Source organism: Semicossyphus pulcher, unplaced genomic scaffold (genome assembly GCF_022749685.1).
Source record: "Semicossyphus pulcher isolate SPU_LCO1_2020_fin unplaced genomic scaffold, fSemPul1.0.p SCAF_1, whole genome shotgun sequence".
Taxonomy (NCBI): Eukaryota; Metazoa; Chordata; class Actinopteri; order Labriformes; family Labridae; genus Semicossyphus; species Semicossyphus pulcher.
In genome coordinates, this window is record NW_027211603.1 from 34,085,838 (window position 1) to 34,110,195 (window position 24,358).

The window sequence follows — 24,358 nt, forward strand, 5'->3', positions numbered from 1 at the left end:
GTTGTCCGATGGGTATGAAAAATACCATAAACAAACAAGAAACAGCACATTGAATTATACTATTTATTTGCTATACTGTATACTGGCACTCAATATGATGAATGTTCTTTATTATGATTAACCTATGTGAAAGATAAACTTTTTAGCTAAAGAGCACTACTTGTTTGACATTGTTGACTCATTTAGCTTTAATACTATTTTTTTTACGAAGCATAGCTCGCTACTATTTATAGATTTTTTTTAGCCTTAAAAATGTAACCAAAAAAGGTTATGATTAATGAATATAGTTTGTTGTCTCATCAAATACTGGTGTTATTGAACTGGAGTTTGACATGATTGTAAATTACAAGCTGATCAATTTTCTGCAGTCCAGACTTGTATTTGAGGACAAGTGTATGTGTGTTTGTATGCTCGCTTCTTAGGGGATCAGGAGTACTTACTAAATCTGATCGATTCTCCTGGTCATGTCGACTTCTCCTCTGAAGTTTCCACTGCTGTCCGGCTGTGTGATGGTGCTATTGTAGTTGTTGATGCTGTTGAGGGCGTGTGTCCACAGGTAAATACCACTGTTTAGTAAATGCCTCATTCTCTAAGCAGTTTGTTTATTGAAAAAAGAGACATCTCATTCTTTCATGTGAACATAATTTGTCTGCAGTCTTCAATATCGGGACTTTTATTTTCACTAGTACATTAGTTATGAATACTTGTGTACGAGTACAAATGACTGATATTTGAAATAAGGTTTAACTGCTGACTGCTGCCCTCTTTGTGCACAGCCATTCCCTTTCATGTGACCTGTTGAAGATAATGTAGATTTGTACTGTATGTTCTGTGTGGTAAGTTATGTGGATATTGCTGATACTGTGTGACCTGCACACCTAAGTGCATAGGCCATCACACTTACATTTCCTAGATAGGGGAATCACAGGTGATCATTATAATCAGTGCACCAGGCCTTTTACAATTGTTTTTTTAATCCATCAAAAATTAAAGTGTTAACCATAATCTATGGTCCCTGTCATTTTGCATACCATAATGCATTGGAAATCCCTTCAAATTAATTGTATTGCCACTACATGATAAACATTTGCGCTATTTAAATAATGACTTGAACATGGAAGTAAATTCTCAACCTTTTGGAACAAAATATAGAATAGGCATATCTAAGCCAGCCATTCCCAAAGTTGTGCCGTGGCTCAAGTTGAAATCTGAAAATCTTTTGGGGCCCACCAAAACCTTTAATCCAATAGCCATCACATGAGACTAAGATGAAGTATTTCCCTCAATATTTGTATTTAATAAACAGGAAAATTGTATGTGAACCTGTGGCTTTGCCAATTGCAAACTAATAATACATCCACATAATACAACATTTTACTAAAGAACTTAATTTATCACGAGCAGGTGACAGACAGACACACACACACAGACAGACACACACCGACACAGACCCCCAGCAGGCTAAACCTATAGCAGCATAACTACGGCCTGGTCCAAGCCCGAGCCAGCCCTAGACCTTGACTGGTAGATTGTTCAAGAGGAGGGGGGCCTGATAATTGAAGATTCTACCTCCAACACTACTCTTAGAGACTTTAGGTACCACAAGCAGGCCTGCATCCTGGGAGCGCAATGTTCTAGAGGGGTAATATGGCACTATGAGCTCTTTAAGATATGATGGTGCCTGACCATTAAGAGCTTTATAAGTAAGAAGAAGGATTTTAAATTCTATTCTAGATCTCACAGTGCAGAGAGGCTAATACAGGAGAGATGTGATCTCTCTTCCTAGTTCTTGTCAGCACACGTGCTGCAGCATTTTGTAACAGCGGAAGAGTTTTTAGTGACTTATTAGGGCAGCCTGATAGTGACGAATTACAATAATCCAGCCTCGAAGTAACGACTGCATGGACTAATTCTTCTGCATCTTTTTTCTAGTTTAGATAGCTGATTGGTTTCGTCTGGCTTCATTGATAAGTTTAGTTACAATGTAACAATGAAAATTAATGGAGCGTTTCCTCATGATATTACCCACAGGAAGCATATATAAGGTAAAAAGAATCAGTCTGAGCACAGGACCTTGTGGAACTTTATGACTAACTTTGGTTTGCATAGAGGACACATCATGAACATTAACAAACTGAGATCGATCTGATAAATAAGATTTAAACCAACTTAATGCAGATCCTGTAATGGCAATTAAATGTTCTAGTCTCTGTAACAGGATGTGATGGTCTATCATGTCGAAAGCAGCACTAAGATCTAACAGGACGAGTACAGAGAGAAGTCCTCTCTCTGAAGCTCTGTCTGAAGGAGAAAAACAGTCAAGGTAAACATCAGGTTTTTGTGCAGTTTTCAAAGATACATCTGCACCAGTTAACGGCAGGAGGTTACAAATTTTGTCTCTAAACTTTAGGATTTTGTCATTAAAGAAGCTCATGAAATCATCACTGCTAAGGGCTATAGGAATACATGGCTCAATGGAGCTATGACTCTCTGTCAGCCTGGCTACAGTGCTGAAAAGGTACCTGGGATTGATTTTATTTTCTTCTATGAGGGAGGAGTAGTAGACGCCTCGAGCATGCCGTAGGGCCTTCCTGTATTAAGACTATTTTGCCAGAGTAAACGAGACTCTTCTGTTTTGGTGGATCGCCACAATCTTTCAGATTTTCGCGACATTTGCTTCAGGTTACGAGTTTCAGAGTACTTCTCAGCGAACCTGCGATGTCAATCAACACACTGATCAAGCTGAGAGGGACTAACATTAGCATATGAGCTGTCTGTAGTAAACAGATGTGGTAAAGAATTAAAAGCAGCTGTAATTGCCTCCTTAAATTTAGCTACAGCCCTATCAGACAAACATCTTGTGAGTACATTTTTGTTAACTGGAGAGTAGTCGGTTAATCGTACATTGAATGTTACTAAATAGTGATCTGATAAAAGAGGATTTTGTGGAAAGACAATTAAGTTTTCGGTTTCAAGGCCATAAGCTAGAACAAGGTCGAGGGTGTGCTTAAAGCGGTGAGTAGGCTGGTTTACACTTTGAGTGAAACCAATAGAGTCCAAAAGGGACATAAATGCCATGCTAAGACTAATATTCATGTAGATGTTGATAATGATATTCACCTACAATGATTTTCTAACTGAATTCTCAGAGTTTTTATCAGATTTAGTCCTGAGTTCAGATAAAATAATTAGAGTATGGGCCAGGAGGGCGGTATACTATCACAAATAAAACAGGCTGTAAAGTTTTCCAAGCTGTGTGTGAAAAACTCAGTTTCAGCTCTTTTGAAAGCCTTGTTCTGAGTTTTGGTCTAAGGTTGATTAGAAGACTAGAACTGAAAATAGCTGCCATTCCACCACCTCGACCAGCGGCTCGAGGAATATGAGTATTAAGATGACTGGGAGGAGTGGATTCATTTGAGCTGACATATTCTTCCTGACACAGCCAAGTCTCAGTTAAAGAGAGTAAATCAATATGATAATCTGATATCAGATCGTTTACTAATAGAGCTTTAGATGACAGGGATCAGGGAACAGACCACATTTAATTCTCATATTTTTTGGCATAACTTCAGTTGTTTTTATTACTTTTTTTTAAATTTAAGTTTCAATTAACTGTAGTCAAAGGCCTGTGTCGGGGGGCAGACAGTCTCTATAACATTAACATTGTGGCTGGGAAACTGCTCACAGGGAAGCGCAGAGGAGTGTGTAGGACTTTTTGTTCTAACTTTATTGTATACCACTTCAATGTACCAACATTTTTACATTTATCAATCAATTAATCAAATTTTTATTTGTATAGCGCCAAATCATAACCAAAGTTATCTCAAGACACTTTACAGAGAGCATGTCTAGACCGTACTCTTTGTTATTTAAAGAGAGGCCCAACATGAATTGCCAAAAAGTGGGCCGAAAAGTGGGATAGAAGGCGATGCCGGATAGAGACAGGCAAAGAGAGCAACAACAACATATGTCCTTGTTACATCAACAACAAAAACAGTACACTAGTGTGAAGATAACGAAAAAATAAATCAGCGAGAGAAGCATAGTAATGATAACAGGCTTATCCATTTAGTGGGTGGCAGGACAATACCGTTCGTATACTTCACCAAGTTCTCTATGAACTCTGGGTCCCAAAGGAGAGTCTGCAGAAACGTGGACTCACTTATGTCTGTCTCCTGCCCACGTTGCATTTTTAGACGTTCTTTATGTTTTAAAGAGGCTGTGCACGGAAATATGGGACAGGTCGCTACCTTATTAAGAATGGGGCAGAGCGTAAGTAACACACATACAGTTATGTCCTCACTATGCTGCATGTTTAATAGCTCTGATAAACAGTGCGGGTAAGAGATGTGATCCTCAAGCTGTCTCTCCTCCTCCCTCGTCAGTTTAGGATCACCCTGTATTAAACATTTAAAGCAACCTCCTTCAGTGAATGAATACAGACACATCTGTCTGTATTCCAATGCATATTCCCCTCTACTGCATAATCTACGCCTTCACATGCTTGGAATGACAAGAGTATTGCAAGAGACACAGCAGAGACAGAGAAATGTTAAATCAGACAGGAATGAGAGGCTAGTGGTCTCCCTTTATCCATGTGATTGCTGCTGTGGATACGGGGAGATTGGGCAGTCCTAAAGGGATAGTTTGGGTTTATGTATGAGGCTGTCCTGCGCACTGGAACTGAGACTTGCATCAGCATCCGCGTTTAGGGGGGCAAAGAGATTTTGTTTCCGCCCGTGTTACTTGCTGAGCACAGGGAAGTACTCCCAGAGCTCCCTCCTCACAGTGTGCAGGTGGTCTCTGATTGTGTGTTTTTTCTCCTCAAAGAGGAGATGCTCCATGGCTAGCAGATTGTTAAACAAGTAGACAAGTAGTTGTTCTGACCTGCTCTTCTGTCCCACAGCTCAGGCTTCCTTATTGTAACTTCTATCTTACTGTGGACATGAAACATTGTCACTGCTTTCCATCGGGGGAGTTTAAGTCCATTTACGTTGCTGAAAATGGCAGCCAGGTATGCCAATTTACCACGTGTAATCATCGAATCAATCTGAAAGTTCAAACCAGTAGTTTACAGAAAAATGTCCTGACCTTATTACGCAGTTCAAAAAGTCTACAGACAGTTTTTTTTACCAGGGCCTCTCTTTGGATACTGCAGTGCACCCCCACCAATTATGAAATTTAAATTGAAATAGCTGTGTTTCATTAGTTCTGGGACATTTGTTTAAATATGCTTTGCTTTAGTGTTTTGTGATAATTTCACACTTAAAATATAATAATTTTAAAATGATTGTAAATGACATGTGACGGCCCACCTGCAGTACCTTTACAGCCCACCAGAGGGACCTACACTTTGGAAATGCACTTATCTAAGCAAAGCACACTAAACTGACATTTCTGAACTTTCATCTTAAGGTCTCAATAATGAATATGGGCAGCTCATAATGTTACATTACCCTTTTTTGGAAATTGGGGATGATTGCAACCCCTATCTATTATCAGCATGGTCCTAAGGATCTTGATAGTATCATATATGTATTCTATATAGAAGTCTGATGTGGTATTTTGCATGTGTGTAGACCCAGGTTGTGCTCCGTCAGGCGTGGCTGGAGAACATCAGGCCTGTTCTGGTTGTCAATAAGATAGACCGACTCATTATGGAGCTGAAGCTCACCCCGCAGGAAGCTTATAACCACCTACAAAAGATCCTGGAACAGGTGAGGGGCCAAGCTCTCATTTGCCACCATCACTTTTTACTACTGGTCCTCTGTAACATTCTCGGCCACATTGTTGCCCTGCAAATAAATCTCAAACTATTTATATAGATAAATAGTTGCTGCTATAGAGCAGCATTGAATCACCGTCAAACTATGGTCTATTTTCCATTTTGTCATTGGATATATGTAAAAAGAGAATTGTGTACTACTGTAACGCTGGTGGGCCTGTTCTTCTTTGAAGGTGAATGCATTGACAGGGACATTGTTCACATCCAAAGTGCTGGAGGAGCGAGCAGAGAAAGAGAAAGAAGAAGAGAAAGAAAATGAGATGTTGAGTGGAAATCAGCTGTATGACTGGAGCGCTGGGCTGGAGGAGGCTGACGATTCCCAACTATACTTTTCTCCCGACCAAGGAAATGTTGTCTTTGCCAGTGCCATCGATGGATGGGGCTTCAGGTGAGGCTGGTCCCTCCTTAAACTTGAACAACATCAGTTGTACATTCTTGGACATGTACTTGTGAATATCAGAAAAAAGATGCACAACTTCATCTTCAATTCACAGTTAATGGTAACAGTGTAAATTATTTTTGTCTTGCCACAGCAAGAGTATTGCTCAATTATTAAAAGAACCTGGTTTGGATGGCATTGCACTAGAGCAGTAGTTCTCAAACCTTTTCTGTGAAGCCCCACTTTGGAGAAAGAAATATTTATGTAACTTAATGAAACAGACTGCTGATGAAGGCAGTCAACAAAGCAGACAGAGACAGACAGATAGAGGGGGGCGAGGCCAGAAGCTGTGCAGAGAGTAAAGTAGATTGTGAATAAAAACTTGATACAGTGAGAGTGTGGAAGTCTACATGTGATGTGCTTGTCACAGAAATCATTGACATATGCAAGGGCAGCGCGTTTGTGTACTGTGCCACCCGAAAATGGGTCCGGGTTGTCCTACGTCAAAACATAGTTCCGCCTGCTACATTTTCCAAACGAAAAAACAAACAAACAGGAGAGGTGGCGCGCCCCCCTTGTCATGCCGCCGTGACGCATACGTATATATATGTGTGTATATATATATATATATATATATATATGTATATATATATATATATATATATATATATATATATATGTATATATATATATGTGTGTATATATGTTCACCAAGACTTTTTCTATGTACACAAAAGGCCTATTTCTCTCAGATTTAGACAAATTTGTGAACAATATTTGTGTTAGTGAGCACTTCTCCTTTGCCGAGATAATCCATCCACCTCACAGGTGCTGCAACAAGATGCTGATTAGACAGCATGATTATTGCACAGGTGTGCCTTAGGCTGGCCACAATAAAAGGCCACTCTAAAATGTGCAGTTTTACTGTATTGGGGGGGTCAGGAGGGGTCAGAAAAGTATCTGGTGTGACCACCATTTGCCTCACGCAGTGCAACACATCTCCTTCGCATAGAGTTGATCAGGTTGTTGATTGTGGCCTGTGGAATGTTGGTCCACTCCTCTTCAATGGCTGTGCCAAGATGCTGGATATTGGCAGGAACTGGAACACGCTGTCGTATACGCCGATCCAGAGCATCCCAAACATGCTCAATGGGTGACATGTTCGGTGAGTATGCTGGCCATGCAAGAACTGGGATGTTTTTAGCTTCCAGGAATTGTGTACAGGTCCTTGCAACATGGGGCCGTGCATTATCATGCTGCAACATGAGGTGATGGTCGTGGATGAATGGCACAACAATGGGCCTCAGGATCTTGTCACGGTATCTCTGTGCATTCAAAATGACGTCAATAAAATGCACCTTTGTTCGTTGTCCATAGCATACACCTGCCCATACCATAACCCCATCGCCACCATGGGCCACTCGATTCACAACGTTGACATCAGCAAACCGCTCACCCACACGACGCCATACACGCTGTCTGCCATCTGCCCTGTACAGTGAAAACCAGGATTCATCCGTGAAGAGAACACCTCTCCAAAGTGCCAGACGCCATCGAATGTGAGCATTTGCCCACTCAAGTCGGTTACGATGACGAACTGCAGTCAGGTCGAGACCACGATGAGGACGACGAGCATGCAGATGAGCTTCCCTTAGACGGTTTATGACAGATTGTGCAGAAATTCTTTGGTTAAGCAAACCGATTGTTGCAGCAGCTGTCTGGGTGGCTGGTCTCAGACGATCTTGGAGGTGAAGATGCTGGATGTGGAGGTCCTGGGCTGGTGTGGTTACATGTGGTCTGCAGTTGTGAGGCCGGTTGGATGTACTGCCAAATTCTCTGAAACGCCTTTGGAGACGGCTTATGGTAGAGCAATGAACATTCAATTCACGGGCAACAGCTCTGGTGGACATTCCTGCAGTCAGCATGCCAATTGCACGCTCCCTCAAAACTTGCGACATCTGTGGCATTGTGCTGTGTGATAAAACTGCACATTTTAGAGTGGCCTTTTATTGTGGCCAGCTTAAGGCAGACCTGTGCAATAATCATGCTGTCTAATCAGCATCTTGATATGCCACTCCTGTGAGGTTCATGGATTATCTCGGCAAAGGAGAAGTGCTCACTAACACAGATTTAGACAAATTTGTGAACAATATTTGAGAGAAATAGGCCTTTTGTGTACATAGAAAAAGTCTTAGATCTTTGAGTTCAGCTCATGAAAAATGGGAGCAAAAACAAAAGTGTTTTATATTTTTGTTCAGTGTATATAGGAAATGACTCCTAGTTCTGATGGCTATTTCTTTATGATCACATAAAGCTATAATGGCTTTGCTATAAATACACCAATGAAGTTGCAATGGAGACAGCCAAGTCCCACCTCTTTACTGTCTAAAGAGGCTGTAATCTAGACAACATCACAATCATGCTTATCCTGGTCCTGTTAAAATCTCTGAGCAGTTACCACAGCTCCATTTTAGTCAAAGCTGCTAAGTTCAAATTTATAAAAGCTTAACACTGAAGAATGCTTGAATTAATGACCAGTGCTTTCCTATTGTCTGAAAAATTTAAGACTATGAATTTTGTGTTTATGTTTTGTAGAATCCAGCAGTTTGCCCACATCTACAGCCAGAGAATGGGAATAAAGAAAGAGGTGCTACTTAAAACCCTGTGGGGAGATTACTATCTCAATGCAAAAGCAAAGAAGATCATGAAAGGAGCTCAGGTAATGTAACAACAGGGATGTAAAGATTGCTAAAATATCATTTTCAAGTAACGTTACTTAAAATTCATTTTTCTAACATAAAAGTTATAAAAATCCACTCGGATATAATGTAGGTCACTTTAAATGTACAATACATGCTTTATTCTGTTTCTGTTGACACTCTAAAGGCTGTTTAACTCATAAGTTATACATTTACCACAGCCTTTCTCAGTGTATAGTCTTAATGAAATTATTTAGAAAAGGGGACAGAACTCAGAAAAATCCTTAATGTATGGACACCACGAAGTGTGCAAAAAAAACATTAAGCCACATGAATGGGATACATTTCAAAACATTTTAACATTTGTGAGCTGAAAGTAGGGATATTTTAATTTTTTTTTTTTACCGGTTAACCAACACTCTTAAGGGTTTATAACTAGATTAAAATGTACTTTTTGGATTTGATAAAAGTCTGGGACTAGAGATGCTAATTTAGATTTTTTTTTCAGACCAATAACCGACCCCCGTTAACGATCATTAATCTGCTAAAAACAGCTTGAGCCAATCCCTGCTTCCCCTTCCTGAGTCGTCTAACGGTTTGCCAGAACTTCTTTGAGGCTGACCGAAAGTCCTTCTCCATAGCCTCCCCGAACTCCTCCCACACCTGGGTTTTTGCTTCCGCAACCACAGAAGCTGCAGCCCTTCTGGCCACTCGGTACCCGTCTTCTGCCTTTGGAGACCCCTGGGCTAACCAAGTCCGAAAGGCCTACTTCTTCAGCCTGACGGCTTCCCTCACCGTCGGTGTCCACCAACGGGTTCTTAGGTTGCCGCCACGACAGGCACCGACAGCCTTCTGGCCACAACTCCTAGTAGCCGCTTCCACAATGGAGGCTTTGAACACAGCCCATTTGGATTCCATGTCCCCAACCTCCCCAGGATGCAAGCGGAATTCTTCTGGAGGTGGGAGTTGAAGGCCGCGCGGACAGGGGCCTCCGCCAGACGTTCCCAGTTCACCCTCACTACACAGGTTTACCAGATCTGTCCTGCAGCCTCCCCCGCCATCTGATCCAACTCACCACCCGGTGGTGATCAGTCACAAACAACAGTCAGCCGCCTTTGCCTGCTGCCAGGTTTGCATTGCACCCGACCCCTATGCCTATCCTTGCAGGTGGTGGGCCCACAAGGCGGCGGCTCCATGTTGCTCGTTCGGGCTGAGCCCGGTCGGGCCCCATGGACAAAAGCCCGGCCACCAGACACTCGCCAACGAGTATCCCCCCCAGGTCTGGCTCCAGGAGGTAGCCCGGTCTCCCTGATCCAGGCGAGGTAGCTCTTTTACGTTGTTGCCTCTTCATAGGGGTTTTTGAACTGCTCTTGGAGTCTGGTCGCTCCCCTGGGACCAATTTGCCTTGGGAGACCCTACCAGGGGCTAGTGCCCCAGACAACACAGCTCCCAGGTTCACAGGGACACGCAAACCCCTCCACCACGTTAAGGTGGCGATTCATGGAGGAGACAGGAAATGTCAGGACAGGAAATGTCTAAAACAATAGAGGAACCTCCAAAACCTCACTGATGGCTGAAGTTCTCAGTGAAGTAGAATTCACAGCTGTATTCCCTAATGAGTAAAATATAAAGTAGACTGAGCAGCAAGCTCACCCAGGACCACACTAATGGGTAATCTATGAGGTATTTATTTTACTCATTGACCACTTCAATTTATTTATTACTTACTTATTTTTTCTTTTAATATCCAATTTCTAAATATATTTTCCCCCTCCATTTGTTAAGAGCTAGAAAAAAACAAAGCCCGACCGATATATCTTTTGCCGATTTTATCGTCTGATATTAGCATTTCGCAGATATATGGAACATAAAATAGCAAACTTAACAACTTAAACTACTCAGTCAGCACTAGGTGGCAGGCATGATGGGAAATGAGGACCTCCCTATCGCTGCCAGAGTGCATGTCACAGCTAAGCAGAGCAGCACATAGCGAAGGAAAGCATTATCTTTCAGAAGGAAACATTGTGAACAACAAACTCATGTTAAAATCACAGTAATCAGCCAGAGAGAGCTTGCTTTCAGAGCACTGCTGTTTCTACCCTCGCATCTAAATGGCGACGAGATCCCGTGTGTACAGTGTGGCTCTGTTAGTTTTGAGTTTGATAGTAACGAAGGTACAGGGGCTTTAAGCTTGATTGTCTGCTAGTTTCACAGCAGTTATGCTCTAAACAACAAGCTTACACGTCTACACCTCCGTACAACCCCGCAGGAAGATACAAGATTTTGTTTTAATAAGCCATCGTCGCGTTGCTGTAGACGACTGTGTGCGTCTGTCTACTCCGCCCTCCATCACACCTGCAGCTCCTTACAGCACCGAGACGCACGCACACACACGTGCACGCGGACTGTTCTCATTCACAGAACGGCAAATTAAGACCTTTTGTGAAGTCCCTTTCACGTCTCATGAAGATGTTAGTTGCGATGTTAGTGTTACAGACAGACTGAGAGCAGAGCAGAGAGACAGCCATGTCACTGTGATGCTACGTTTTGACCTGACCTGCGGATTGTTGGCTGAGCTCCAGACCACTGCCCCGCGATACAGTCCATTAATGTCCCAAACAGAGCAGAATGATAAGAATAGAAACATCGAAGTGCAGATCCTCTGCAGATAGAGACACCAGCTCAAACTTCTCCTGGATTATGATGTTGATTAAGAGGGAATATTTAATAAGGAATATCCTGCTCATTGAACCTTTTTATTACTACTATCAGTCTGTCAACTGAGGTGGTCTGTGTTTAGATACTGTTATCCGTAGCAGCACAGTGTGAAGGTGGGAAATTAAAAACAAGATAATCTTTTTTTGTACCTACTTCTGTGTTATACTCACTTCTATTTAATTTGATCATTTATTTTAGTGCTATTTTAGTTGCTACAGGAAGCCTGCAGGCCAGATCTGGCCCTTTTTATTTTTTCTCTGTCCCGCGAGAAGCTGCCTACACATCCTTAGTCATATTTATCATATTGCGGACACAAGCTGTCTGCAATATGATAAATATGACTAAGGTGATGAACATCATGTTTCCCACGCAGTCTTTACATAGATGGTCCACCCAGGTACATTAACAGCTGCCAAGTATTATTACCATTTTAGCATTTGATCTATTTTGTTGTTGTTTTTTAAAGAGAAGACAGCACCCGCACTCAAATTGTAAATGACACTCTCCGCTCTCGCTGCCCCTCCTTCTCCTGTTCATTATGACGGAGACACACGCTCTGCTGCAAACACTCTTATTACGAACACACAGGAGGGGATTATTGTGGGACCTCTCCTTTTTAATGCCTACCAATGCCGTTGTTTTCTGAGTGCAGCTGGTTGTATCTGATGTCATTCATTAACACTAACACGTTGGTTCTCCTCGTTTCGATACATCAGGTAATTATCAACATAGTCCTCCACACGCAAGTCACCTGCTGTTGTGAAACAGACAGAAACAGAAAAAAGGCTGGAGTTGTGTTTTTAGGCGACTTCATGAAATGTACAGCTGATGGAGAAAGTCGTCAGAACGGACATACACGGGGAAAAACGGAGAGAGGCAGGGCACACTGTCTGTGTGTGAAGACAGGAGAGTTGTGTGTGTGTGTGTGTGTGTGTGTGTGTGGCTGGGGTTTGGAGAACTCGAGATAGGTGAGCAGATGTGGGTTGGTCTTAACTGAAAACGATCTTATTTTCATTAGAAATGAGACCTTAATTAACACACAGCGAAAACGACCGTATGAGCCGAGACAAAGACATGGAGAGTGAGCAAGGGGGAGAGAGGGACAGTTTGCAACCAAGTTATGTAACATAGTGTTATTTATTTATTTTTACTGACGTATATATGGTCTGTGGGAGACTTATGACTACGTTTTTTATTTTAAAGAAAATTAAGCAGGAACTGCAATAAGGAGCCTGTGAGTGACTTTATCGATCGAATAACTCTCTGAAGTGTTGTTGTTAGTTTGTTTTTTTTACTTTATTTGTAACTTTTCCAAAGTGTCGGGAAACACTTCAAAATAAAAGCATTGTGTACAAACGAGGGGAGTTAGAATTTCAGATCAGGCTTTTACTTTGAAAGTGTTCGGAAGTGTTGACCTACTTGCCTGTGATTTTTACTACAGGAACAGATGTTAACATTGCTCTCAGAGATCATCAACCTCTCATGATGTATTTTCAGTGTATGGTATGTAGTTCACATTTAATGAAAGCAAGCAAGATGTTTCGACAGATTTACTGTTTATTAACATGCGTGGAACAGATCGGGCAGTGTCGTAAAACAGGTCCGATTCTGCGCATGCGCTGACTTTTGCGCGTGCTCGGAACGGATTGGGCAGTCGGGTGGTGATGAATTGGGTGGGTCTCCAATAAAATTTTTGGTTCCTGAGAAATTGTAGTGTTAAACTCATGTTTGATGTTGGTATGGTATGATATGGTTATTATTAACAGATATATTCATGTATGTTCAAAATTCATATAAAATTAAAAGAATAAAATTGCAAATCTGAAAAGGTAATTAGAAAAACAACTATATATTTTGCATGACATACAAAATTCTAATAAAATAGTGTTTTTGTAGCACCAAAATAAATTATCAACAGAGTGCTGATTTTAACACATTAACAATATTGCAGCAAACAATACATCACCTTTTTCAAAGAAAGCTATATTATAATTCCATTATAACTGTGCTTCTTTCTTCTTTATCATATGTTAGTGTTTGTTCACAAAGTACTTTGTTTTGCTCACCTTGCGTCTCTTCAGTTTCTCCCCAATTTCTCCCACACACCTTCACCTGCAACTTTTATCACAAAAATTAAACTTAACTAACACAGTGAAAGGTCTGGTGATAAAAATAAAATGATGCAGATATGTTTGTGGTGCATTATTAGCAGCCTTAATGTAAATCAAGTCTATAGCATTTGTCAATGATTACTTGTAGTGAGCGGTAACTAGATATATGTGCAGATGTGTCTGTTCTGTCCACCAAACACAAAGTCACTTGTTTATGCTCACACTGTCTGCACCGTCCCAACACTGTTTCTCCAACATTTTCCTCCGTGCACAGTTGTACCGGTCCCGGGCTTCTTTCCATTCAGTTTTGCAGGTTTTCGGACGTGCACAGTTTCTAACTATATCTGGCGTAAGAAAACGGCGGCCGCCATTGGGAAGTATACTTTTCACAGAAAATCTGTTTAGTTTATTTCACTACAGCGCATCTCTGAGACAGTAAAACATCAGCGACATGACTGAACATAACAAGAGCGGCGAAAATGGGAGTTTTTTTACCCACTACAAAGACAAGATCTCGTCAGTGCAGTCAGAGAAATGCTCTGTTCAACTAATCAGCACAGACTGTTTCCCTTACAGATTACTGTTATTTTAACACCAGTTTTTCTACAAATCTAGTTTATAATAAATAGATAAATATTAGTGCATCCCTGGAACGCATGGATAGTGAGTTTACTGTGTCCTTTTAAATTTTAATGTGGCAGAGACGCAGGACGCATACCTAGCAACTTCACTCACTGTAAAGAAGCAGACTTCAACAACATCCTCAATATCATCAATAAGATTTTTCTTAAAGGTGGAAAGGGACTGACCCAAACACATACACCTCTGTTGTACCTGCACACAGCTGCTTATCCCTCCCTGCCTCTTTCTGTTTTCTGTCCCTGTATATGTCTGCTCTGTTGACATTCCTCATGAGCTTTACTAGGCTTAGGCGGTGTCCAGGGTATTTACAAATCCTGACGATATGAATTTTAATACCGTCAAACATCCAGACTCTCATTTTTCTATTTTGGGTTTGGGTTTTGGTAATTACCTTAAATGGATTTAAAGATATTAATATTCTCCTTCCAGCTGAATCAAATTTTGATGATATAATCACATTTTAAAAGAAAAATGTTTAGGCTGTAGGTCAATACAAGATCATGGCGAAAAATTAATCCGTATCCATCCATCCATTATTTTCCGCTTATCCGGGGCCAGGTCGCAGTGGCAGTAGGCTCAGCGAGGTGACCCAGGCATCCCTTTCCCCAGCGACATTTTCCAGTTCCTCCTGGGGGATTCTGAGGCTTTCCCAGGCCAGAGGTATATAATCCCCCCAGCGAGCTCTGGATCTGCCCTGGGGTCTACTCCAAGTTGGACGTGCCTGGAAAACCTCCAAAGGGAGGCGCCCAGAGGGCATCCTAACCAGATGCCTGAACCACCTCAACTGGCTCCTTTCGATGCGAAGGAGAAGCGGCTCTACTCCGAGCTCCCCTTGGATCTCTGAACTCCTTACCCTATCGCTGAGGCTCTACAGAAACTCATTTCGGCCGCTTGTATTCACGATCTCATTCTTTCGGTCACTACCCACAGCTCGTGACCATAGGTAAGGGTTGGAACGTAGATCGACTGGTAAATCGAAAGCTTTGCCTTCGGGCTCAGCTTCTTCTTCACCACAACGGTCTGGTACAACGCCCGCATTACTGCTGATGCTGCACCGATCAAATATGTAAACATCCTTTTTTCCAGCTGGGGTGGGCAATGTGTATAAAAATATACCCTATTGTCTGTTGTGGTATTAAACTTAAGAACCTGATAGCTGAATGGAAATGTCTGATTTGGCTAATCCAGCAAATTAAACTCATCATGGCGGCTGTGGCTCAGTCGTAGAGTTCGTCATCTCCCAATTGGAAGGTTGGTGGTATGATCCCTGGCTTCAACAGTCCAGTTGTTGAAGTGTCCTTGGGCAAGACACTGAACCCCAAATTGCTCTCTGAATATGAATGTATTTAGTTCCTGATTGGAGATTGGCTCATTGCATAGAAGCCTTTACCATCAGTGTGTGAATGTGTAGTGTAAAAGCACTTTGAGTGATTGGAAGACTAGAAAAACACTAAGTGCTGTCCATTTATCAAACTATACAGTGAACACTTGTGTCCCATAGATTGGGGACGTGTAAACCTTTTGGTAGTGGACCACTCTTATGGTAAATGGACTGTACTTGTATAGCGTTTTTCAAGTCTAATTGACCACTCAAAGCTGGTTTTACACTATATGTCACATTCACCCATTCACACACACACATTCATACACTGATGGCAGAGGCTGCTACGTAAAGTGCCCAACTGTCAATCAGTTAACACATTCATATAACTGAAAGACGACCGACTCTACCACTGAGCCACAGCCGCCCCTCTTATGGCAAGTGGACCAGTCCCGAAGGGTTATAAAGGTTTCATAGTACAATATAGGTGTTAACTCAGAACCATTAATATTCATTTGCAGTGACCTTTCCTTCTAAAATGTCAAGTGGACCAAACCAATGGTCAAGAAGGGATTGCATTTGGGTTGTAATTGTACATTATATGATTACATGTGACAAATAAACTTAATTGATTTGTGCTTTCTCTGTTTTCCTCTTTGCTACAGTCCAAAGGAAAGAAGCCACTGTTTGTGCAGCTTGTGCTGGATAACATTTGGAGTTTATATGATGCAGTTGTCACTAGAAGGTGAGTTAAATATACTTTCCTGAAACCCTGTGTTTAAAACTCAGAAGCAGTATTGCTTCTTAATTCAATGATACTCTGTTGCAGTGGGATTCTTAAATGTAAAGGTATACAAGGTAACAATCTATGGCAATCTATAGCAAGTTCATGTTTTTTATTGTCTTCTAGTCGGCTAGCTTGGAAAGATATATGATGGACTAGCGCTAGAATATGCCCAGTTAGCCAACTAACTAAAATTACCCCTGGCTGCAGCATGCAAAATTAGTATTCCATAGGCTGTTATGAGAACAGTTGTAGGTCTTTTTATGGAGACTGGACAACCTGTAGAGTCACTATGGCAAATTAGCCAGGTCGAAATAAATAATTTTTCTTTTAAGCCTCAATTGTTTTAATCCCACACACAAGTGCTAGAGCTTGGATACCATGATGCCATCATAAGTGTGGGCCTTTTCAATAAACAGCTAGAATGGAAGAGGTGCTGGTCAGAATATGTTGTTATCCATGCCGTTTGATCTTTCTACAAAGAGTTTTGTTGTATTTCTGTCACTAGAGACAAGGAAAAGGTGGAGAAGATGATGACCTCACTTGAGATAAAAGTGATGGCGAGGGACTCTCGTCACTCCGACCCCAAAGTACTCCTTTCTGCCATCTGCAGCCAGTGGTTACCGGTGTCCCAGGCTGTCCTCTGTATCCTTTGTCTTTTGTCTTTATTTGTCATGAACTATGAGTCTGTGGAACAGAAATGTGTCTTCTTTTGTTTCCTGTCTTTTTGGCTGCCTCACTTAAAGTAATAATCTTGAAGATTTTAATTTAAATAATTCTTATGTCATTATCTATCACCGAATGAGGTTACAATGCTGATTGAGCCTATGGCGCACTGGATGAAAGCATTTGCATTTGCAGTATATGGTATTATTATGGGCTTGGGGCCCTTTTTAGACGGTCTAAATGCCAACTTGACTGGACTAAACAGTTATTTTCAAACAATCAAACGTATGATTCATATGGATAAATACAAGAGCAGGGTAAGAAATATAGCCTTCTAGATATGACAACATTTCACAACATAATTTATTTAATTCACAAATACAATTAATCAATAAATTGTACTGAAATTTAAACTGTGAACTGTATTTGTATCTCTACTTCAACTTAATATAGATTAGTGCCTTTTAAAGCTCAAAACCCACGTGCCTCTGAAGTGTTATTTCTTTTGTTTAATGACGCTGATGAGGTTTATATCTAAAATGCCATAGTTATTTTGCCCATCACATGATAAATAAATAGTGTGTTAGATTGCGGTTTTGTGTGCTTCACACATTACGAGCTCATAGTAAGACAGAACGAGTGTAGACTACAATAATAATTATACCAATAAGATAAAATATAATAGCCTATAAGATAGAATAAGATTGTATTACAAATAACAGAAATACATCAAAACAGAATATGATTCGGCATCATAAACACAGTAAAAAAAGACATAAAAAAAAAAAAAAAACATTCATAAAATTATTTATTTAATAATTATTAATCTTAAACAGCCGGCAGAAGTTTAAAGTGAACGTTTATGAACACTTCAGCTGTTCTCAGACCTGTCCTCGGACTGTTGCTGCTAAAAGTCGCTTCATTCTGACAGTCCGTACGGTTCACACAATGTAAACATCTAAATGAGGTCAGATTTTTCATGGAGTTTTCCACGTTTTTATGACTGCACGAAACAACACGGTATGAAAGCACCGGGCGACAGATGCTCTCTTTGTTGTCCATCATTTCTAAAATTGTAGTTTTTAAACAGCGGAACCAGGTGACATCAGTCACATCAGCCCAGTAATTTTTTGCACTTTTCGACCGCAGCCCTGGGGGGTATACTACGAAGCGAGTCTAACATACCCAGGGTCTCTTTTCCTGATCTGGCTTCACTTAACCTAACAAGGGAGATCACGCTAAACTGTCACACGACATTGGTTATCAACTCGATAAGTCAACCCAGGGTTTCTATGAGCGCATTCACATTAAAGGGCCATTGTTTGAAGCAAACGACCAATCTAAAAACGGGCACGTCTGCCGTCATCTGATCTGCATATTTTACTACATAGCAAACTATGATTTCAGAAAGATATGAAGAAATTACACATAATCCAGATTAAAATCCACTCAGCTGCTGAATGCAGGAAGGACAAATAGCAAAAAAACACAAATTGTATAAATGTGCAAATATAATGATATCACTGCTCCATCATTAGAGCATGATATATTTATTATAACACTCGTGTGTTACATGAGATTCATACGTTGCACAGATGCATTTTTGTTAGTGGCAGATTTAGACCTCATTCTCTCAGCTGTATCAAACGGACCCATGGAGCAAATATGAAAAAAATAGACTATAAAACCACAATTTAAGGCTGAATGAATGCTTACTTTCATGTCTTATGAGTACAAAAGTACTTCAGGCTTCATTGTTTATGTAAGTCTTTGTTGTAGATGTACATCAGTAAAGCACAATGAATATCTTTCATGAATATATTTTAAAAACTCCTACGGTTTTCCTGGTCTCTTTATCCCTCCTCCCTCTCATGATCTGCTCACAGAGCTCCTGAATCAAGAGACCTGATAGGTCAGTAGGTAGTGAAAACTCAGAGTTAACTCTGAAGTTAAGATAAAATAATCCTTTATTGATCCCCAGGGGGGAAATTCGAGAGTTACCTTCATAACCGCAAATCCTGCTTCGTAGTATACCCCTCAGGTCTCTGCAAGTGTTGCGAGTAAAGAGTAATCTACAGTGGCTAAACAAACAAAGAAAAGATCTATGACTACAGATACAGAGGCAAATCAAGAGTTACAACTGTGACAAAGGCAAACAGTGGATGTCTGGTTATGCGCCTGTAATTCCTTTTTATTGCCATAAGGTGCCGGCAAATAGAACAACGCTGAGAGATTATGTCTTTAAACATGTTTTTGGAAGATGTTTTTACATATGTTTTCTTAAACACAGACTGCAGCGATGGTGTGTGAAAAGCTTCCCAGCCCATTAGCCATGGAGGCAGAAAGGGTGGAGAAACTTATGAGTGTTGGTGCACAACTTTTTGACTCGATGCCCAAACAGACCCAGGAACTTAAAAGAGGTCGGAACACACACACACACACACACACACACACACACACACACACACACACACACACAAAATCAGGGATAACCTTCACAAATTTTACACAATTGGTCAATTAACAATTTTTGGAAATGTGACAATAACTTTCCAGATTTAGATTTTTTTTTTAAAATTTCAGATACATTTTGAACATATGTGAATATATGTTGGCCGATATATCGATATTGGAATTCTTTTACTCCCTAATATCGGAATCGGCCCCAAAAATCCAATATCAGTCGGGCTCTAGTATTAAAGGACTATATCATTATATTGGTCAAGATATTCTACACAATGTTGCTATTCCAGAGTGTGAAAAGGGAAATCAAAGTTATTTCCTTCAGGCCACTTTTAATATGTCAGAGAGTTAATGTGTTGTATGTCATCTCAAATGAATAGCTTCTTTGGATAACATGTTTCATTGTCAATTGCTGATAACATATCTGATAGAAGCAGCCTGATAGTAGCAGCTAACAGTGCTGGAATATGACCACAGTTTATTTAAGACTTTGGTTTTGATCCGGCTTCTTTGTTCTTACTTCAGATGTTTTTGTGACTGTTCTTACTCCTCTTGCATGTTTTCTAGCATTCCTCCAGTGCTCAAGCGGGGAACAGGCTCCAGTCATCATTTTTGTGTCCAAGATGTTTGCTGTGGACACCAAGACATTGCCTCAGAACAGACAGAGGTAACTGTGTGTGTTTGTGTGTGTAAATGTGAAAGTGGCTGTAAGGACAGAGTAATCCAAAGAGGGTGCTGCAGTCTCTACCTAACATGTATGCTGTGCATGGGATCTAAAGAAAGGGTTAGTGTTTGCTCATAATATATTAAGTTCTATGGTTAATATTGTAAACACAAGCTCAATTTACTCATCTAGTTCCTGGGCCTTCTTCTTCAAATGGAACCTGCACAGTGTCCGTAAGGATGAGAATAAACCACCAATCTTCAACATCAAGATTATTTCTGGTTAAACATCAAAACAGAAAATGAATTGTGAAGTTACAGCTTACAGTGCACACAGGCCACAATACGTTAAAAGAGTTTTAATGAAAAATGTTTTTAGTTTGTTCATTGGATTATTATGGAGAGCAATGGAGGCAATGGAGATTCAGAGATCTAAAAAAAAATTTTTCACCACAATTCTATGGTGTCGGAAGAAATCTAAAAGACAAACCTGGTCAAATCTGCAAGAGCAAATCTGAATACGTGAAAACATCACATAGCTCCCTTGAAACATGGCAGCAGTAAATAGGCTTCACAATCAAAAACTATTGTATTAATTGATGTATCACATTGATTTCTAGCTTAATTATAATTTAAATGTTATTTGGTGGTAACTGTTCGATGTTGTCCATGCAGACTGACCTAGATTTGTTTTGAGCAACAGTTCTGAAACTCAAACCCCCACCCCCCACCCCTACTACAAAAAAAAAATATTTAGATTAAAATTAATATTCTTAACGTGCAAAGACTAGTCAACTTTTGGCTTAGATTAACAATTTCTGGTTTCAGTCATTGCAGTTGGGGTCTTCATTCCACTGCGTGCCGACCTGCAGGTGGCATAGCTCAGCTCAAACTAGATAGATACTGTGTGTGGAGAGGACAAATCTGACCCCTTAGTTACACTTTAAGACTTTATAAAAGCAGTGTTGGGAAGGTAGGCATTTTGCTGAACTGTATTTGGCTGAGATTACCTTTATTATTTTGTGTTTTGATATATGCCAAAACATCATTAAATAATTCATTGTATCCGATCATCCATTATCCAAATTTTTTTATTTAGATTTTACACAATTTTACACCAAAAATAGAAAAGACAGAAAGAAACACATACAAAACAAGAAATCCCATGCACACTTACCTGCACCCAAATAAACTAATGCATCTGTTACTTTAAGTGATTGCATCAATGCAAGGTCACATTCACACACATGACTAAGTGCATACTGTTCTTATCTCAGGAAACTCTTGATAATATCCCATTGTCCACTAATGCGAAGATAATCAAGTCGATTTTGGGCCTTATTCCCCCCTTCCAACACAATAAGAAAAGTCCCGATTTTTTGATGGTTATAAAGATTATCTTGCTAGATTTTCCTGTGGTCTGAAGTATGTTACGAGTGATTTTACTTCCCCCGGTCTGCTTGGGCGAACGTTGTGGTTTTGTTCATGTTCAATATTTACGATCCAATATCCTGGGAACCCCAAGGATAGCCAAACACACAATCTGTGCATTTTCACGTGGAATGGAACAATTGCCAAAGACAGTTACAGCCCATGATCACACCGTCTCCGCAACTTCTTTTTTTTCTTCATGAATTTTCAGTAAGAAGTAGTCCAAAACTAGCATCACATTTCTTCCTGTCCATTGTCCGCCATTTTCGTTTACTCTAAAGTTGTGTTTAACCATGTGAGATTTCCAGTTTTGAGAGTAGGGACTCTGGTTGTTGGTGAATTGAATCTGTATGTGGAGTGCTGTTTTGGTCATATCCTTGCTCTCCACACACTATAGCAACAAAACTAAATCTGTTATTATTTGTCATCATGTGTGGGGTCTCTAAAACTTATCCCCCTACCCCCATACAAGACGCTGCATTCCTTAATCCTTTTGGTTGTTTGTCGATGTACGTATGTATGTATAGGTATATACAGGATGTTTATAATTGTTGTTTGGCCTCTGCTGCACTGCTCTGTATTTGCAGTTTTGAGAAAGCCTAGAAGAAAACCAATCCATATTAGTATTAAAGGACTATATCATTATATTGGTCAAGATATTCTACACAATGTTGCTATTCCAGAGTGTGAAAAGGGAAGTCAAAGTTATTTCCTACAGGCCACTTTTAATATGTCAAAGGGTTAATGTGTTGTATGTCATCTCAAATGAATAGCTTGTTTAGATAACGTGTTTCATTGTCAATTGCTGACAACATATCTAATAGTAGCAGCTAACAGTGCTGGAATCTGACCACAGTTCATTTAAGACTTTGGTTTTGATCCGGCTCCTTTATTCTTACTTCAGATGTTTTTGTGACTGTTATTACTCCTCTTCCGTGTTTTCTAGCATCTAGCATTTGTCCTTAATGTGGCCCAGGTCACTTGTGCGTAGGCAAATAAGTCCCAGATCACCTCTTAATGTGGCCTGAGTGATCAAGTCTGAATGTGTCCTCAATCCATCCTGGGTGTGTTCACACCTGTACTTCAGGCTTTCCCAAAAGCATATGTTACTACGAAGTCTGAACGAGGTCAAAGTTCTTTTAAGTTTCATTCAGTTTAGGTGTGTTGTGTGCAAATGTTATTGTTGCTATAGCTGTTTCTACTTGGCTAGTCTATTTGTCTTTTTTCTATGAAATCTTGTATGCTTAAATGTCCAAATGGATGTTTTTTCTGTCTCCTAGTTCTGGGGGGCACTGGCTTGAGCCTCAAATGTTTTTAATGAAGTCCCAGTACGATGTTAAATATAAGCTTAACTCTGTCTGCGCCGCTTATATTTACCGTCACTTTTTAATTTTATGTTTTGAAGTAGTACGTTCTTTTTTTAATTAGCTAAGTAAAAATAAGGATTTTCCAGTTTAGGGTCAGGGTTGCTATGACATACAGTGACTAAATTGAGCTGTGCCTGTGACTTAATCTATGTGTCATAGAAATCCTTTTGAATTTGAGGTTGAGTTTTTTTCTGATCAGGCATCTGACAATTATTTATACATGTCATTTTCCTGTGAGTGACATCCTTATTGATAATCATTACAATCGCAGATTTCACAACTTGCTTTAAAGCTCCTTCTATGGTTTCAGAAAACTGCCTGCATGTCACACTGCCATTCTGACATCTGGGAAACAGCTGTTATCAGGAAGTCAGATCTGTGTGTTTATGCATTTAGGCTGTTGACCCAGGAGGAGATTGCCCAGCGCAGGGAACTGGCTAGACAAAGACATGCTGACAGGATGGTAGCTGATCAGACAGCAAAAGGGAGCCTCAAAGACCTCACACACTCAGGGAGTACACCACAGGAAGGCCAACCTGTAGGACTCAGTACAGGCAAGCTGATCTTTAAATATTTAATGTTTTTCATTTATCTAAACACACCATAGTCTGACAAAATATAAGTAACAATATTTTGATTGTAATTTGTGAATTTCTGACTGTTTGAACTGTGACATGTTTCAGATTTAGCTAAGATAAGAGAAAAGGGAACCAGTATCCTGTGTTCAAATATGAACCAATGACTATCGAACAAACACTTTGTGTATCTTGTTTCTCTCTGTCAGCTAAGATGGAGAGTCCAACATTGCAAGACTCAAAGCCTGAGGAGGAATATGAGCAGAAGGAGACCTTCATAGCGTTCGCGCGGGTCTACAGCGGGACAGTCAAGAAAGGGCAAAAACTGTTTGTACTGGGGCCGAAGTTTGACCCCGCTAAGGGCCTGAGCATGGTGAGTCAACTGTTCAATCTATTCTTAGAGTACTGTTTTATTATAAGGTTCTAATTGGAATCACAAATGACCAGTGAACAAGTTATGCAATTAATTCTCCAGTTTATTTTTCCAAAGGAGAAGGTAAATGTCGATTGCCATGATGACTGCAATAACTGTTGGATCTTAACAAAGAATTAACAAATTACAATGTCTTACCCAAACAAATCATACAATCACACTGGTATACAGCTGGACATAGCAGCAACAATCATACAGTTCTTTCATTACAACCTTCAAGCTACCAAATATTCACAACAAATGAATTACTAAAAAAGGAACCACACAAGTCCTAACACTAGTCATAGCCTAGTATGTAGTGCTTACTCCCAAAACTGCAAA

General features: G+C 40.3%; 1 protein-coding gene across 4 annotated transcripts in view; it reads left to right on the forward strand.

The window, feature by feature from the left end:
* The window catches only part of efl1 (elongation factor like GTPase 1), a 165,820-nt gene that overhangs the window by 1,605 nt on the left and 139,857 nt on the right, over nucleotides 1-24,358 (forward strand). For 3 of the 4 annotated variants that reach the window (XM_069665133.1, XM_069665215.1, XM_069665160.1), the window contains exons 5-14: nucleotides 423-556; nucleotides 5,580-5,717; nucleotides 5,959-6,173; nucleotides 8,760-8,883; nucleotides 16,321-16,400; nucleotides 16,948-17,084; nucleotides 19,403-19,525; nucleotides 20,136-20,235; nucleotides 23,426-23,583; nucleotides 23,814-23,977. In XM_069665133.1, coding sequence (XP_069521234.1) covers nucleotides 423-556; nucleotides 5,580-5,717; nucleotides 5,959-6,173; nucleotides 8,760-8,883; nucleotides 16,321-16,400; nucleotides 16,948-17,084; nucleotides 19,403-19,525; nucleotides 20,136-20,235; nucleotides 23,426-23,583; nucleotides 23,814-23,977 — 1,373 coding nt within the window. The remainder of the gene's footprint in view (nucleotides 1-422; nucleotides 557-5,579; nucleotides 5,718-5,958; nucleotides 6,174-8,759; nucleotides 8,884-16,320; nucleotides 16,401-16,947; nucleotides 17,085-19,402; nucleotides 19,526-20,135; nucleotides 20,236-23,425; nucleotides 23,584-23,813; nucleotides 23,978-24,358) is intronic. The other variant, XM_069665294.1, reaches the window with a different exon arrangement.